The sequence below is a fragment of the Schistosoma haematobium genome, chromosome 2 (genome assembly GCF_000699445.3).
Source record: "Schistosoma haematobium chromosome 2, whole genome shotgun sequence".
In the NCBI taxonomy this organism is placed as follows: Eukaryota; Metazoa; Platyhelminthes; class Trematoda; order Strigeidida; family Schistosomatidae; genus Schistosoma; species Schistosoma haematobium.
In genome coordinates, this window is record NC_067197.1 from 22,959,888 (window position 1) to 22,978,729 (window position 18,842).

The 18,842-nt window shown below is 36.8% G+C and overlaps 1 protein-coding gene across 1 annotated transcript in view; it reads right to left on the reverse strand.

Annotated features, from left to right (window-relative positions):
* Window positions 1-17,717, reverse strand: part of LPCAT3 (Lysophosphatidylcholine acyltransferase 3) — a 36,286-nt gene extending 18,569 nt beyond the window's left edge. The window contains exons 1-9 of the mRNA XM_051219184.1: window positions 17,668-17,717; window positions 16,356-16,525; window positions 16,201-16,308; window positions 16,058-16,164; window positions 15,886-16,017; window positions 13,133-13,240; window positions 11,847-11,947; window positions 3,861-3,972; window positions 943-1,029 (exon numbers count right to left, since the gene is read on the reverse strand). Coding sequence (XP_051067831.1) covers window positions 943-1,029; window positions 3,861-3,972; window positions 11,847-11,947; window positions 13,133-13,240; window positions 15,886-16,017; window positions 16,058-16,164; window positions 16,201-16,308; window positions 16,356-16,437 — 837 coding nt within the window. The 5' untranslated portion in view covers window positions 16,438-16,525; window positions 17,668-17,717. The remainder of the gene's footprint in view (window positions 1-942; window positions 1,030-3,860; window positions 3,973-11,846; window positions 11,948-13,132; window positions 13,241-15,885; window positions 16,018-16,057; window positions 16,165-16,200; window positions 16,309-16,355; window positions 16,526-17,667) is intronic.
* Between the last annotated feature and the right edge of the window lie 1,125 nt (window positions 17,718-18,842).

Below are 18,842 nucleotides of genomic sequence, written 5' to 3' on the forward strand. Positions count from 1 at the left end.
CGTAAAATGAAGTAGCATTAAATCGTGTAAACTAGAATAGGTGAACCAAACATATACATCACATTAAGTACATATGCTAGAAATGAATTGCACTCAAATAAAAAGAGAAGCTTATGTACTGCTGATAGATTCTGAACCACACATACTAATTTCATGATATGTAATAATAAAACAGAATAGATGTCATCAATCATGATAATTAGTTTTTCATAAAAGCCTTTTACATTAAAAGAAATACAGAAATAGGAGAATATCACAGTGACTTCAAATCTTTTAATATACAGAGGTAGCTCCTAATACTTATCAATCAAATTGTGTTAATTTTAAAAGTTCACCCTCACCCGGCATATTCCTACACAATCGAAAACTCGGGTCTAACATACTGTGCTGCTCAGTAACCCTTGGATTTTAGTGTTAATTTGAGAAACCTTGTAACCGAATACTAAAAACAACAATAACCACAGAAAATTCAATAAGATGTATCCAAAAAACACTTCACTTCAACAAAGACTATACTCAAGATATCTCTTTGCTTTTCTAATTATGGTTCAACATGCTACTTAATTAGCAGAATACAGGATAAAACTCTTCGTGAAAAGTAAGCAGCGAACATCATAAAAAGTTGACCTTTTTCCCACGACCAAAGTGGTCAATTTAATTTTTATGGTGAAGTAACCAGTTATGACTACAGACTGTCATGTCCATGATATTATCATAGTAAACTGACGAAATATGCTAGTGAACAAATTTCGAAATACTATTTAGTTGCAAACATGTACACTAGACACAATAAATTAGTCGAATTATTTAAAACTAGGAGTCCAATACTAAGACGAAACGGCCGTCCAGTCCTCCCAGGCTTACAGTGGTGGTCTAACATTCATCGGTTCATGATCTCAATGGAAATAATCATTATCAAAGTAACACAAAATTCAGGCTTACAGCTATTAGCCAGATTGATACATAACGTAATAACGTTAACTGTCCAAATATCATCATGTAAAGCAGACGTGAAAAGAAACTCCATTCCTGCAAACAAAGTTTTCAATAACGAAAGTGACAGTATAAAGGATGACAAAGTAAAAAAAACAGTAATATACTGATTTGATTTGTACTTCAATTACTCAACAAAAAAAAACATAAAAACACATCCAATTATAGCAGCACTTAATAATATGCATGAAAGAAATTCAAAATTGTCATTCGAATGTATAAGGATGAAAGGCAAAAATGAAAGCGTGAATTCATGCGCAGTAAGTTAATTATTATAACGGTCATATGGACTACGTACATATACTACTATCAACTTATTTACCATAGATAGATTCGCACACTTGGCTTTGAGACACAACCCCAGTTCTAATGACCAGTGCTATTAACTGATCGCCAAAACCATGGTAGGTGGACAGAGTTTCGAGCTGGTAACTTAGTGGCTGAAAATCATACGGCTAACCACTAATTGCTAATCTAAGGATGTACAAAGTTATAATCCATCTTTAGCTATACTAATATATATAGCTTAATTGTTAATTAACTGTTATGTCAATTCATGATACAAAACTATCATTAAAAAATGATTGGCGCTCAACTGACTAAATTCTAACATAAAACTAGAAGCGTAAACTACCGTATTTTGACTTAGAAGTTTGAATGTATCATCCTTATTCCGAGATCTGAATGTCCGAAATTCAACCTCATATGCAGGATAGTGGGTTTGTACGGTACTGTAAAGTCGCAAACTACACTGAAATATACATCTAGTTCTACCTGGTTTACGATGGTTTCCTAGATGATCCCAGGCTCTGATGAAAGCTGCCATCAAATTATACGAAATCACTACAAACCATCTTGAGTGATAGACTTTCATTAACAAACAAATCAATGAACTGATTTCCCATCGACCATAAACCTGAATTTAGAATTTACCTCAAGCAAATAAATGAGGAAAAAATGTACACATAGTATTAAAATGGAATTATTTATTCGACTAGATTTTTGTACGGCAAATTATGGATGAGTATAAATAAGAACTGTGAGTGAACTCAAAATTTTAAATCAAATCACAGGATAAATAAACAGATATAGGTCAACTTTAACAGCAGAATAAAATTAGTACATTGGACAAAAAGTTGGAGGCTATATATGTGCCAGAAGTACATGTGTGAAATATTTTAGGCTAATGAAATGAATGAAACTGCAATGATTTTAACCAGAACCAACATTTGTAAAAGATGTTAAAATCAATACAGAAACCTGATACGACACAATAAAAATCCTCGAAGAATAACTTCCAGTTTAATACGTACATGCTATAATACCCACGATGTTTCGAAATTTATGGTAAGAACGTCAAAAGAAATTACTCAATTTATTTTACTAGCGTGGTAGTAATTCTCCTTCCCCATAGTTCTAATTAATAAGGGTAATTTTAGAAGTTGATACGTGCAATCCACTCCATTTCGTATTTTGAATTTCCCAATTTTCATTTTTCTTATTTTTGATGTATTGCATTGGTTTTGTATATTTCACTTTTATTTGTGTTTCTTTACTGTGCTAGACTGGAAGTAGACTGAGAGATAAAAGCTCTTGTCCTAGGATCTACGTCATTAATCTATAGCTAAACATGCTACGTTTAAGATACTTCTCGAAAAAATAATTATTAAAATTTCAGCCTGCAGTGAGTTGATGGTTGTAAATGTTTCAGTGGATTAAGCGGCTCCTATAACAAAATATATATTTGTTTTATGATAGAAAACCATTAAAATTTAGTACAAGAGAAGCTAAACATAAATATTGAAGGGTTTAAAAGTATTAAATCTTCATGTAACATATTTACAAAAGCAGATTTCTGTAACCAGTTTAAAGGTGGATTTTATTGCAAACCTTATTATATTATTCAACTACTCATATCAAAATAGATTAACAATTATGAGAAATTGCGACGTGACAGTTGAAGTTGAAAGATTTAATTCAACTATCAAAACTTTTATTATTAACGGGCTGATAATACTAACGAAACAGATACAGCCAATTTTTATGAAGCTTCCTTCTCTAGGTTGGAATTTTCGATTGTGAGGCTCCCACTGTTCTTCTGAACAACACAATTAGTACAAAATTCAAACAGAAGTAAGTCATTCGAATTCCTCCATATACAACTAATAGCTTGTCATGTAGATCTCGATCTTGATTGGTTATTGTTGACAAAATGGAAGACAATCAAAACAAATATCCAGGCAAGAGAACGGTCGACGGGAAAAACTGTCAGACATATTTGGGAAGACTCCAATAGTTCACCTTCACCTACATTTTGTGCTGATTATGTTTTCCAAAAGAGCAATGAACGCTTCATGATTAAAACATACAATTCGGAGAACGAAACTCCACCTGTCATTTATTTGAGTAACAAACCTCTACCCTCCCAAGATACCGCCAAAAACAAAATAATTTGTAAGCGTTATAAAATAATACAAAGAATGTCTGCAGATGATTAGAATAAGATATTGAAACCGTACAAAACAATTGTCTCAAGAGAAAAATAGTAGTCCTTTGTTGCAATCTTAGTGTAAGATATTTGCTACTTCTGTATGTATTATTTGAATAAACTTACTCTGAAATGGTATAACATGAAACTAAGTGTAAAAAATCAATAATTTACAGTGATAACTGTTTTGAATAAGATTTTTCCGCCAGAATCTTGTGATGGGGTAGTTTAATTTAGACAAATGAAATTGAAGACCAGTGACAACTTTTCAGAAGAAAATAAAACAGATTAGAAAATAACCCGACTTCATAAAGCATGTGTATATGAAATAACATACATAAACCATTTAATCGTATATTTAAAGTGCAGTTAAACTAACATATTGAAACTCATCAGTTAACATTTTATCGGCAGGGTACATTGCGAACCATTTCGATAAAACAATTACGCCAAAATATCCCAATACCAAGCGATTCAATGTCCGATGGAACCTGTTACACATAAGGAGTATAATTAAGTAACACGTATCATAACAAAATCAAACTGACTAAAAAAGTTGTGATTTAAGGATTGTTCATCAGTCAATCAATCTTATGCAACGTAGAACCTGGCTCGCATGTACATAGGTTCGAGTTGTCATACTCCATTAACATTGTCAGATGAAATTATCAGGACCAATTCCAGAATAGTAGAGGTAATAGAGAAGGTTAGGCATGGAAGATAAGATTTGGGAAACATAAATTAAAGAGGAAGAATATATTTGTGAAATTCAGCCAATTATTTGAAGTAAACCCAACGTTCCACCTGGCAATCTCAGTCAGTCAGTCAGCAACAACGTAGAACTTCGTACGTACATACATCAGTTCGAGTTGCCATACCACATTAGGACAGAGATGCAGTTGTCCATTCAAATCCCATAGTGGTAGAGGTAGTAAAAGTATAGGCAGTATTCAGACAGATTAGGGTTTGGAGATGTTATTGAAAGAGTGTAATACGGTGAAATAAATTTGGAAAGAGGAAAAAAGGACATAAAAATTAAGAAGATTAGAATTTGGGAGAACACAAAGAGTGGATGATACACCTGCGCCATTGCAAACGATTTTGAGCCATGTCATTCAGGGTCTCTAACCATCGGTTGCTATCGTCTCGCGGATCCCAGTCAGATAGTCTACATCTACCAACATGGTTTAGTCCACTAGTCAATGACTTCATGGATTTGTGCCATGTTTTGGTCTGGCCGCCCCTAGCTTTCTTCCAACCTACTCCTACACCATAAAATATCGCATGTCGGGGCAGTCGGTGGTTGGGTACACGTAACACATGTTCCAGCCATCTCAACTGATTAAGTTTCACTACGTCATCAATTGATTTGCCATCCTTACCTAGTATCCGTATCCTAACAACTGAATTACCAAGTTGGTGGTCCAAGGATACAAGCAATGTTTCGAAGACACCTATGATCAAATACTAGTAACCTACGAATACCCCCCACTCTTACCGACGATGTTTCACTGCCATAAAGTAGGACGGAACGAACTGCTGAGCAGTAAACACGCCCTCCTTTGGTTGATAGATGGATGTCTCGCCCACGTCATAAATGACGCAAGTTGGCAAAAGCTAGCCGAGCCTTCTGCATCTGTGCTGAGATTTCGTCACACACCAAACCACAAGGGCTGATGAGACTTCCGAAACAGTGAAGCGGTCGACACAATCAACTACTTCACTCCCTATCATTAGTTTGGGTGTCAATGCAACCCAATCCTGAAGCAACATTTTGCATTTCGAGGGGGAGAATCGCATCCCGAACATGTTTGCATTGTTGCTTAGAGTGGTCAGAAGACTCTGCATTTTGTCAGTGTCTTCGCCAAATAGAACTATGTCGTCGGCATATTCTAAGTTAACAATTGAATCTCCCGGTAAAAGTTAAACCCCTGGAAATTTAGATGAGAAAAGTGCCATCTCTAAAAGCACGTCCACGACAAAGTTAGGCAAGAATGGAGAGAGTGGACAGCCCTGACGAACACCACTTGAGGTAATCAATTCTGATGACAGTTCGCCATAAGCTCTCACTCTACCAGTTGTGTTCGAGTAGAGAGCCTGTATAAGGTTAATGTACTCCTTTGGTACTCCTTTCAGTGACAAACACTGCCATAGAACCTCACAATCAACAGAGTCGAATGCCACCTTAAGGTCGAGAAATACTACTATTGTGGAACGTCTGAATGTGTCTGTTCTAGAACCTGACGTAGTCTGAATATCTGGTCTATACAACCACGTCCAGGTCGACAACTGGCCTGGTTTTCTCTAGTCTGCTCTTGAGGAGCTTTAGTTAGGCGTCGAAGTATTATTGAAGCTAATATTTTAGACACTATATTAGTCAAACTGAATTCTCTTTGATTGCCATAAGAGAACTTTTGTCCTTCCTTATCGACCAGTCAAATGGGATTACCAAATGGCAAAATGGGAATTTTTACTAAATGGGATTACGTCCACTTCCCAGATTCTACCCAAGACCTCAGTCAATCTCACTGCTAATACTGGATCGCCATCCTTAAAAATTTCAGGGATAAACCTGTCAGGGCCTGCTACTCTCCCTATAACTTTTTCAGGTTCGTAGAGTTGGAGGACTTACATCAACTTGCCATTTAGGTCGACTGGTGATCGTGGGAAACCGAAGTTTGACTGAAGGCCAGTTGAACTGATCCCTAAAGTGTTCTGCCCATCGATTAAATCTCCTGGATTGAGAGTGAATAATATATCCGTCTTTTTGCGAGATAGTTTCGCTAACAGTTAGATTCCTAATAACGGTTCCCTTGACAAGTCTGAAGAGTTGTCTGTTGTAGCCTATTGCCACTGCCTTTTCCATCTCTTTTGCTTTCGCTAATTACCACTGTTCGCGATCATTGCGTAGGCCTCTTATCAGTTTGCGTTTAAACTGACTCCGCTCTTCGTCATGTTTAGAGCCAGGTGGGATGAGTTTTCGAGCATCTATCAGTGTGGTAGATGCTGCTAAGATCCAGTGTTGCTCCCTAACCTTATGGTTTACCTTACTAGCAGATATCTCTGTTGTTTCCACAGCTTTTCGGATATCACTCAATGCTGCCTCGGGGTGGGCGTCACTTACACGGCTGCCTAACTGTTTTTCTATTTGTTCCTGACATATATTCTTAGCTTGGCTATCAGTGAGTAGGACCCTAAGAGATTTCCTTGCAGTGTCTTACCTACGTCCAATAAGAAGCAGACGATTTCGCGCTCGCACTAGAGCATGATCTGAGTCTAAGCATGTGCTCCAGAATGAGCGACAGTCTTCTATCGAGCCACTCCATCGGTGGCTGATAGCGATGTGATCTATTTGGGTTCAACGTTGGGATGAATTCGGGAGCCGCCATGTCAAAAGATGTTTTCGCTTATGCTTCAAGTTAGTATCTGCAAGAAACAGGCAGTTATCTGAACATAGCTGCAACAGACGGTCACTATTATCTGTTCGTTGAGCCACGACACTATAAGATCCACCTAGGTGTCTTTCCCTTTCACTTAGTTTACCTACTTGAGCATTAAAGTCATCAGCCACTATTACTACATCCGAGCGCCTGGCTTTTCGGAGAAGGTTGGAAAGCTTTCTGTAAAGCTCATCTTTTACATCATCTGAGCTGCAGTCAGTGGGAGAATAGGCACACACGACAAAGAGGCAACGACGAGTGTCCCTATCTTTCTGAGTCCTTACTGTTCCGTTTAGTCGGACAGCGCACAAACGACTGTCTACTGGTATCTGGTCCAAGATGGCTAGTTCTGCCTTAAGACTCAATGCTATACCTATACCAACGAGGCCACGGGAAGCAGCATCAGGGCTTTCAGATACACGAAGCGTGAACCGAGATGGTTCTCTATTTTGATATGGTGGGGTCAAATGAATGACGCTCCTTGGGTCCAGTATACACGTTTCGGAGGTGCAGTATACATCAACAGCGCGAGATTCTGAAGTCCCAGCTGAGGAAACCTGTTGTCCTATTTGGCACAGTGTTCGAACGTTAAAAGCTAGTACATGTAGTTTAGAGCGTGGTTTCAGGAGATCGGGAATAACGTTCCGCGTACTCGAATCGTTTGCATTAGTGGCGCGAGGTGATAAAGGAATGTAAGGAGGGAGAGTTATTAGGAGATGTAGGAAGGATTTGAATGTAACCAACTTGATCTCGTGTGTTGCTACGGGTATGAGGCTGATGTCACTTCCCGGTATGTCTTGAGGAACCTGAAAAAGAAGTTGGATTAGTGTTGGTCTTAACGACCTGGGAGTGTGACCGCAGAGCCCAAGGGACAACTGCTTGAGGCCAGTCGCGCAAGGTCTTTTCGTGGAAGGTTTTTGATGTGTTAGCTCCGTTCTTCAAAGGGCCTTACCGCCGGAGATGGAAATCCGTGAGGTAAGTTGAGGTGTGACATTTTTAGGGTCAACCTTTTCTAACCCTTTCCTTCCTTGTGAGAAGACAGCAACGCCGCAGATGCTATTTGTCCGAGAGGAACACCTTACTGCTATCACACCCCTCTACAGTCAGCAGTACGACTTCGCCCTCAGACCTTGAGTTGCTGCTTTTAGTCTTACCGTTCTCCAATCGACCTGCCTGGCATGGTAGAACCTACAGGAACATATGTTCCGGCCAATATAGCTCGGTTGGGCCATCATGATAGGCAAGTTCGACCACCGCGTCAAGGTAGTAGCTACGGTTGGGACCTGGCAATCTGGTTCAAGCTTTTTCAAGGAAATATAATCAAACATCAAAATGATCGAATATAAATAGGTACATGGCTCTCCGGTTCACTGTATACTGAATAGGTCATCCAATCAACGTTAACAATGTTTAAAGTAGGTATTCGTAAAAATTAAAGCATTCACCTACATACGTTGCATTACACTCACTACATTTGATTTCATAAACACAATTTCGTTACTCCTCCTTGTGTATTCGATCTTTGATTCTTACTAGTTTTGATCAAAACATCAGAACAACTGGATGTGGGGGTGAAGGAACACAAACTATGTTTAAAAACGACATTCGTAAATCCTCAGACGATGTAAGAAAACTAGAGAACAAATCAGCAATAACATTACACTCGATAGAGTCGGGTCATACGATTGATTCCAAAGGCACGATAATCCTTCAAAAAGGCGTTAATTCTTACAAAGAAAGACAAAAAGCCGAAGCCCTACATATATGGGCTAATCCAAACAGTATTAATAGGAGAGATGGAATACAACTAGCTGTCCTATGGCAACTAATAATTAATAAGTAAACCTGAACTCCTTATTCCGTTCTGTCTATCTATTATTAACTAATTAACAGATATTACATTCAACGATTCCAGTCAGTTGTCTTATCTGAATATGTTAAATAATTAACTGGAACATTAAAATAACACAAACATTCGGTTACAAATACATTTTTCCTCTTTGACTCAAGTAAACAATACCAAGTGAATTTCTTGTTTAGTTATCTTCATTTTATGCATGCTGCGACATTTTCGATTCATATCATTTATAAAAATTATATATTTCCTTAAACTTCACCGACCAGAGACAATATATAGTAAATGAAATTTCTTCTCACTTGCGTATACACACAATCTGTTATATTAACACACTTTTCATTTCACACATGTCTCTTACACACTAATGTAAATACCTACTTTAAACATTGTTAACGTTGATTGGATGACCTATTCAGTATACAGTGAACCGGAGAACCATGTACCTATTTATATTCGATCATTTTGATGTTTGATTATATTTCCTTGAAAAAGCTTGAACCAGATTGCCAGGCGAAATGTTGGATTTACTTCAAATTCATTGCCTGAATTTTACAAATACGTTCTTTCTCTTTAATGTCTCACATCAACTCGGCGCCCAAATACTATGAAACTATTCTATCAAAATTCATTTGGTATTGTTTGGCTTGAGGTTTAAGACTGCAAATGATCGAAAGTTCTTATATAGAAAGTATAAATTGGTGGAATAAAAAAATCGTATAGGGTAATTCAGAAGCTTAAGAACTAAAAGAAGAGTGAATGCACGTGATACAGTGAGAACGAATTTGAACAATATTAGAACAATCGTTTATTGGTAAAAAAAACATGAGTAATATGAAGGTAAATTGTTTTACATTTCACAACACGTAGTTGACCAAAATCATCCAGAAGCTTATTATTCGATATTATTCATAAGAATGAGTCTAACTTACCGAAAGGTGTATGGGTACATATCTTTTGGAATTTAGAAGTGTTAGTAATAAACAATATAAACCCATATATGTGCGTACAAAAACTAATTTTTACAGTTGTTTTCACTATTTCAGCTTTAATTATCTTCATACCTTTTTGCATTGTTTCTTTTATATTTATGCATTTGTCTTGAGTCGTCTTTAAATAGTATATAGTTTTACTGTCACCATAATCCATCCAAACATTCATAATTTTGAGCAGGTTTAGAAAATTACTTTCTGTTCTACAAGATGTATTTATACGTGGATCGTAAAGGCAAATTATTAATAACCAATATAACGTCAATAAACAGTACGAAAATTAGCAGCAAGCTGATTAAAAACAACTAACGACGTTCTAAATTACCCAAGCTACTTTTAATAATTAATTTACATTCATTTGGAGAAAATCTATTTACGAAAACTTTTGTTAATGGTCTACGACAAAGTCTAGATTTTTTAAAGATGCAGTGAGAGATTTAGATCGAGTATAGTACAAGATATAGTAGTGCACCATCGACTTAACGAGGTAAATATTGAGCACAGCTGAACTTTTGGAACTCTTCTACAAGTTATTATTACCCATACTTTTATTGTATAATTAATAAATACATGAATTATTGTATCTTGGATTCCTCTAGTTGTAAGTTTTGGTTTGACGCACAAACCGTTGTTGTATGCTTCACATATCGTAAGTTATTATCAATTAAGTACAGACATATCATATGGTTGTTTTCGACTTGCGGTTTACATACTTACGTCTGTTACTCCTCGTGGAGGAGCTTCTAGATGAAGAGGAAATTAGGAAAAGAAGTTGGAAGTGGGTAAGACATACATTGCGGAAATCATCGAACTGCATCACGAGGCAAGCGTTATATTGGAATCCTGAGGGGGGAACGGGGAAGAGGAACACCCAAGAACACACTGCGTCGGGTATCGGAAGCAGACTATAGCAACTATCATACAATCAATATCGATTATGGTTAATTCTGGTTAAGCCATTTTATTGACTTACTTACAGACAATGTTATTTGAACAGTAATAATTTGCACATTTCATTGTACCGCCATGCTCACTAGATCACATGACAGACTCGAGCTAAGGTGTTGATTGCTTAAATATCACTCGATGAATTATCCTTCTCTCCATGTATTATTATTAGCTTTTGCTTTGCCTTGCTGCGCCCTTATGCAATTTGACTATGTAACTGCTTGCATATACTTATTCGCCTCTACGCTTGAAATACGCTCAATGTGCTTATAGCTTTGTGATCTGTGCTATCCGCTAATACACTGTAATTGCCACTTCTCTTTGCCTTCTGATCTTAAACAGTCGAGGCTTATATAATAACGGTTACGAGGGTGATCGATTAACGAAGCAAAGCCACTACAGATGAACAGCAGCTAGAAAAAACTGGAAAGGATTGCCGAGGACAGAGTTGGATGGAGAATGATGGTGAAAGGTCTATGCTCTTCCACAAGGAGTAACAGACGTAAGTATGTAAACCGCAAGTCGAAAACAACTATATGATATGTCTGTACTTAATTGATAATAACTTGCGATATGTGAAGCATACAACAACGGTTTGTGCGTCAAACCAAAACTTACAACTAGAGGAATCCAAGATACAATAATTCAGGTATTTATTAATTATATATGACTTAAAATTTAGTGATACTGACAGATTGTGAATGGTTTAGACGCATGTACACTTGAAGTTTTAAAACGAATGAGATGTGCATTATGGAATACGTTGTTTAATGATATTAATACACAACAAAGCCTTTGCTACATATGTATGATTAAACGTTTAGAGTACATATTCCAGTCATATTTTTCACATTTGCATAGATTGTACCCAAGTTTAATTTATTACTGAGTTGTGATTAGTTATTAAAATCAATTTACGCAACTCGGTAACTAACAACAGATCTCTTCACTCTATTTTGAACAATACTATATGTGAGGGCTGGTGACACTAAATCTAGTAATGAAATCGAGATAGTTAAGGCACAACTTGTAATAAATTTATTCAAACTAAAGGACTTAACGGACAACAAATGCTATGTCGTCAATGACAATGAAAAAAATGTTAAAATAAAACGAACATAAATACTTACTTGGCATTATAGATGAAACGGTGTTTAAATGTGCTCTTTCTTAAGTGGACTACTGGCCTTAATGATCCATCAATGAATGCTTGGAAATGTCGCATGGGAAACTTAAAATATAAACAAAAATACCATAATCGCAGGTAGGAAGTATATTTCAATGAGTTATAAAACGCTTTTTTTTTACCTGTCACTGATGTAGTAGTGTTAAACCAAATGTTTTGTGATGTCAAGTTGGTTCTCATTGGTTAGAAATATTAAATTACCATGTGGATAGATGTAGCACATTAAGTGAATATTCCTTGGAACATTAAAAAACTAACCCATTGTAGTTTGTTTTTAAGCCAAGTAAATTAGGGTCATTCGTACAATATATTCGTTAACTACTTAATTGGTGAAGTACAATTTATAACCAAGCAACTATATGAAGTTACAATAAGCAAATTGGCATAATAGAGAAGAGGCATTTAGCTGAAAAAACCGTTAAATAATCCAACCGATTATCTTAATACACCGAGTAACCACTTGCAAAATACTATGAGTATTCTAGAGGGAAGATGGTTACAGCTGAACCGTTTGAGGTTTAATAAGTACAAGTTAGTAGAATTAGATTTGAGTCACACAATACATAAGGAAACTAGTAACATTAAGCAGCTGGAAAAAAGTCTGAACCTGAAAACTACAAGAAAGCAATCAGATTGATTCCAAGTATAATGAGCATAACTTCTTAGTCATGATATTAACAAAAAAATAAACAGACTGCTTATATTTTGGGTTAACTAGTTTGATCGTGCAGCTCAGATTGTCATTCTACATAATAACAATTGGTGCACAGTGTTGCGTAACGAACTAGTGAAAGTTTTAACACAGCTACTAAAAATGCCTTAATTCAATACAAAAGAATAATTAGCTAGCTTGATACACGTTATTTTAAAAGAAAATGAGTGTTTTCTGTCAATCATATTATATTTATCGACAATACAAAATCATTTGTACTGTCGAAATGAAACAGTAAAATTTAATTTGAGAATATAAATCTTACGGCATAACGTTCTGGAAAAACTACTACGGAGCCATCAAATAATGTTACCCTGATCGCTTCAACATTTATCAATTTTAATGATTATACCTAAAGAATACTCAGTATTTAACAAAGAATCAATTAATGAACAGTAGTCTGAGCAGTAGGATATAAACATCATTTAACGGATTTACATAAGCGAATCAGATAGGTATTAATAATAATCGGATCGAAATATATTTACTTTAATCGACTGACAGAAAAAGTTACTCACCTGGGGTCCAGTAAGAAAAGCTGTTGGAGTAAAAGAAAAAGCTAATGTCTCCAATACTCCAGGAAATTTAGATAAAGCTGACTTTCGTTGAGAAACCGAACGTTGACTCTAGAGAAAATAAGGCAAATTCATATTTAGTTGGAATGGTACTCGCTAACTAGTATTAACTCTGACGTTTCAACAACTTAAAAATAAAAATCTGTAAAACGTTGCGGCAAAAACGCTGTAGTAAGTAAAAGGATTACCTTACAACTATTTCTGTATGGTATCGCCATTAACTTACAGACAGACTACATGAAAACTGTTTTATCAAAATGTTAAAACTCCCATACTCTAATATTCTGGTAGTTTTAGATATGCGAACATATGAACCACTTACAGGTATCCTTAACTATAATCCCCTTGATTACTCTAACAATATGATGCATCTTTAACGAATCGAATGAATGTTTGGTATTTTACTGAAAACTACTGTTCAACGAATCGACGAGCCATTTAGTGCCAGAATGGATCAAAACTTACCAAAATCAAAAAAAGAAACATGTGCCATAATATATGTATATAAATGCCCTGGTACAATCGAGAGTGAGGAGAGTCAGCTCTTCCTCTTCGAATGCTCTCTTATGACTACAAGTATACAGCCACTGTCATGGAATTCATACTCACTACCTTCAAGTGCTGAGGGTGTTGTTTACTAAATTGAGAGGACGAAAACCGAATGTTCAGAGCTCTAACCAGGTCGATGAATATGAAGGATCCACCTAAGGGAGTTAGAAAACCCTGGCTCCCAGCCAGTGGTGCATATGGGCTTCACAATCCTGAGGGGGGAAATGAAGTATGAACCTATTGTTGGTCACTGGCTGCCATGGGACTGCATCTAATATTGCCCCCTGCCTTGTGGATTGGACCTCTAGGTCAAAGGCGTGGGGCGTGGCCCCCTAAAAAACCACCTGCTTCGGTTTTGGCTCCCTGGAAGTATTCCAGCCCTCAAACAAATAGAATGAAGTGTGGCGCATATATAGTTGGTGTCTCCCTATACATTCTTTTGTGTTTAAATAATAAATCGAAAACAAATAGTAAGATGTTGCATGAGTACGATTGCCAAAATATATGCAGAACTGATTGCGTGACAAAGGTAACAGGAAAAAAGTATGAATAAAAAGTGGTTTTATGAATTGGATATTGTTGTAAACATGCAACGAATGACTGTGTGGATTTGATATGTGTACATAACTACCAAGTTGAAAACCAATGACACAAAATCACAAAGCTAAGAATTATTTGAGTAATATGGTTAGATAACTGGGATAGTAGTATTAGAAACCGACTTAAAATCAGTGCTTTTGGAGTAACTTCATTTAATTCGTTTGACTCCAAATGCTTCAAATTCTACTATCTTAGTTACAATTTTGATAGTAGTCAAAATTGAAAATTAGAGTGGACATTTTGTTCCATTCAGAACTCGTCATCTAGATATTGTATGGCTCATTATATAGTACATGCTTCAAGTATAGATTCCAGATTTAAAACCTAATATGGTCTCAGGCGTGCACCATTAACACTATTTGGATCAAGATTATCGATATCAGTGAAGTTGTTCTCCGGACTCAGTGAGTAAAATATAAAGTGCTGTGATTTGTTCTCCCCTCTACTAAATCACATGACATATGATAAACATGAATGAAAAATGTTAGGTTTGCTGAAACTTGCTTACTCTAAGAAAACACAAAAAAGGGAAATTAATGTTATCCTGGATTACAATTTATTTATTTTATTTTGACACATAGATATTGGTACAAGGAGGAACCAAATACATATGCACCACACAGATCTCATTTGATATGTGTGAGGGCTGTGATACTGCTCGGGTGCCCAAACCGAAGTAGGTGGTTTTCTTAGGGGGCCACACCCGGAGCCTTCAACCTGAAGCTCTGGTCCGCGAGGCAATGGAGCATCGTAAGGAGATGCAGTCCCATGGTAGCCGGTGACCAACGATTGGTTCATACGCTATTTGTTCCCCCAGAGTACTGGAGCGCATGTGCACCACTGGCTTGAAATAAGGGTTTCCCAACTCCCTTAGGTGGAATCCCCATGTTCACTGACCCGGTTAAAGCGCCGGATATTCGCTTTTCGTCTTCTCGATTTCGTAAACAACACCCCCGACACGAGAAGGCAGTGAGGAGGACTTCCCTGGCAGAGACTATATACGCGTGGCCATGTGAGAGCATTTCGAGAGGGAGAGGACTCTCCCCACTCTCGGGCGTACCAAGGCATTTGGGGGCTAATACCTAAAAATTTATCTAAGCGGTAAGAAAATAAACACCGGTAACAAGAGTTTATTTTACAAGCTGATATTTAGCAACCCGCCAGTTCACTATCCTATTTCGTGATAACGAATTCTAAATACTGATTTCAGCCAAAATATATTGAGACATCAGATGTACTACGGACCGACATCCTGACCACTTCATGTGAGATTCCTGAAGCATTTTTTGGGAGACCTATCACCACTAATTCTAAGTAATTCGTGGAAAAGAAGTGTGAAAAACTAAAACTTTATAAATTTTGAGTTGAAAATTTAAGAGCATGAACCAATCCAGAAATTCATGAGGCTTTTTGCAATTTCAAACATTTTAATATCCCAAACCCAATATAGTCCAAATTCTGACAAGGTAGCTATACTAAGTGAAATTTACTTTACCATAGTTTGAAAAAATGAAACAATCCCAAAACCCATGGTGACCGATACTTACTTCTGTTTTAGATGCATCATACAAATCCCACGATAGTCCAATCATTCGCAAACAAAGAACACAATACGGTGTTGTCCAATTTATATCATAGGTACCTCGGTTACATATATGAGAGCCGATAATTAAATATCCCTTTTAGTTGATAGCGATTAAAATTTATTTGCAAACAAACCATATTAAACACGAAAGCAAAGGTGACGGCAGTTCTCGAGTGCATAAACAAATAATTAACAAACAGTGTCGCGAAAATCCCAACAAACATATGCACAATATCAAAACCTAGAAGTAAAGACAATAAAGACAACATGAATCTACCGAAATTCCACAGGAACAAAAGGACACCACAGGTAAACAAATAAAGATGTCGATAGGAAATTTTCCACGAGCTTGCCTTTATGTTGTATATAAAAGCGATAGGATAACCTAACAAAAAAGTTAATAACGAAAATGAGCTATGCCGATAAACAAACCCATGAACATGGATAAAAGTAGACGAACAGCCACAACATCCGTACCCAGCCTTTCTGAAATGTATGATGCAAAAGTCTCCATTTCTATATGCAGTTGGAGAGACAGAAGCAGTTAACAGTGAGTATTCGTGACAATAGTTGGCCCAGTTTGTAAACTTCGTCGAGTTCAGCTGTGGAATATTTTAATACAAACAAACAGAAAATCGAACAAATCAGAAACTTGATAATTCTGGGGTATTACGTTAACTAATACATGAAATCTCAAACACCTCCGTCCCCATCTAATAAATATATAATAAATTAAAATGATGGTCGTGTTTGCGATATTGTGATGATAGCAACAAACGAAGTATGGCAGAAGCAGGTTATTACAGGTAGAAATGCAGAGTCAGATGATAATTGTAATTAGGCTTCATTAAAAAGAAACAATTCCACTTCAAACGAGAGTGGCAACTATTGATTCACAACATGTGTCACTAAACAAGTAATTAGTGGGTGATGTCTAGACACTACAGATATAATGCACTTCCAGGGATCTCTACTGATTATCATCACAGTAGTTAAAAGACATACCATCTGACCATAAGATTAAACGTTTGAACCTCATTCTGAATACTTCTATGGTGAAGTTTTGTAATGTTAATCGTCCTTAGATAATGTAAGTCAATGCCAAGTACACAAACCTATACTGAATTATGATAGGGATACATTGCTTTCATGTAGCCAGGTGCCATATCCAACGTGCCCTAAATGACGGAAGTGTAACAAAATAACAATCGAATTTGAGCACCCTACATAGTTTACGTTTTTTATTTCCTTTTGAGCTAGGGTTGGTTGGAAAAGTAAATTACGTAACTATGTGGATTTTTTACGTCAATAGTGTAAAATTTAGCGGTTTCTTTAAACAAACTAAAAAAATCATAATCGAGATGTAGTGTACACCCCACTGTTGGAATCTCCCAGATTAAGCAGGATGATGCAAATGTTAAAATGAAGACAAAGATAAAGTGCCAAATGGCAACAGGACCCAAATAATTAGAATGGTATCAATTTGTCGAATTAATCCATATGCAGATGCGCCCGAATTCTCCTCACCTAAATTCTTATTCATTGGATCAAATCATTACGACCTTACATTATGGGAATATAACTCCCAAAACCAGAAAATTTTTAAGATGGCCAAGAAGTTTACCGGTAATTTGTTGAAACAATTAACTGGAAATATCTCATTAATGTGGGGCTCTGGACGCTGCTATATCAACATGAGACAAAAGAGAGCTTGCCCCTAAGTAGGAGCTCATAATTTACTTACACCTAACAGTGGAGCCAAGAGGTAACAGTTATTACCGCACGGGAAACAATACAAGATGATTTGAACAGTGCGCTACATGAATGATAATAAACTCAGCGTGACAATACTGCGATCCAATAAAAAAATCACATGACGAACTTTTAAGGTTGTACAAAACAGCTAGTTCTTTCTGCCAATGTGTTGACTTTAGGAGGTCTATGGCGGGTAATCGGCTGCATTTAACAGTGTTTGTTAGGCCTTTGACTGAGGTTATGCTAGCGAATCCGACAAATTCTCGAGCGTCATTTTTGCGGAGGGTACCAAGTTTGACGAAGACAGCTATATTTGGACCATTTGGCAGCCAGTTGACTGATACGACTTACCTAAAGGGTGATAAGTTAAAAATATATCAGTCAACAAGAAAAGAAAACTAAACAACCTAAACTATTATACGGTTGAGAACGCAATGGTATATACGAAGTGACAGGACGAAACCAAGTTAATGAGTGTAGTATGGTTTGTTTCGTCTTGAAAAGACAGTCCATAGATAGCAACTTGTTACTTAGGACCTTGTAGAAACCAGCCATGGCATCGATTAAGTTTGTTTATATAGGTAGCGCCTAACAGTTCAAAGCACAGCAACTTCATAGTGCTGTAGGGGCAGTGAAATGTCACTGAGCCCTAGCCAAATCATTCGGCAGTTGGGTCGCTGAATATTGAATAGATCATCGATCCCTGTCAAAGCCAATGGCAGCCAACGCGCATCAGTTAATCGTATACCATGAACTGGAACATGCGGTGGTGATCTTCCTATGTTCTATGTACTCATTCTTACTAATATATTTCCACAACAACATCCTTTGTAGTATACGGTCTTCACAGCAACCATGGTACCTTGATACATTGAAGGGGTAATCCATGATAGATTCTGACCGCGAAGTTTGATTGGTTCGTCACATCATTTTTCGTCTAACTCGAGTAGACCTCCAATCATTCTACATAGATCATCTGAGTTAGTGATATACAGTGCTACTAGTAATTTTATGGATATTTTCAGAAAGAACTAGCTTTTGTTCACGTTTTTAAATGGTGTGAAAATAATATTTCCCAGTACCTTAAAAATTACTCGGGTTAAACGCACACGACGACAATCATAAAAGCTATATCTCGTGCCTGTTTGGAAGAGTTCTTCAAAT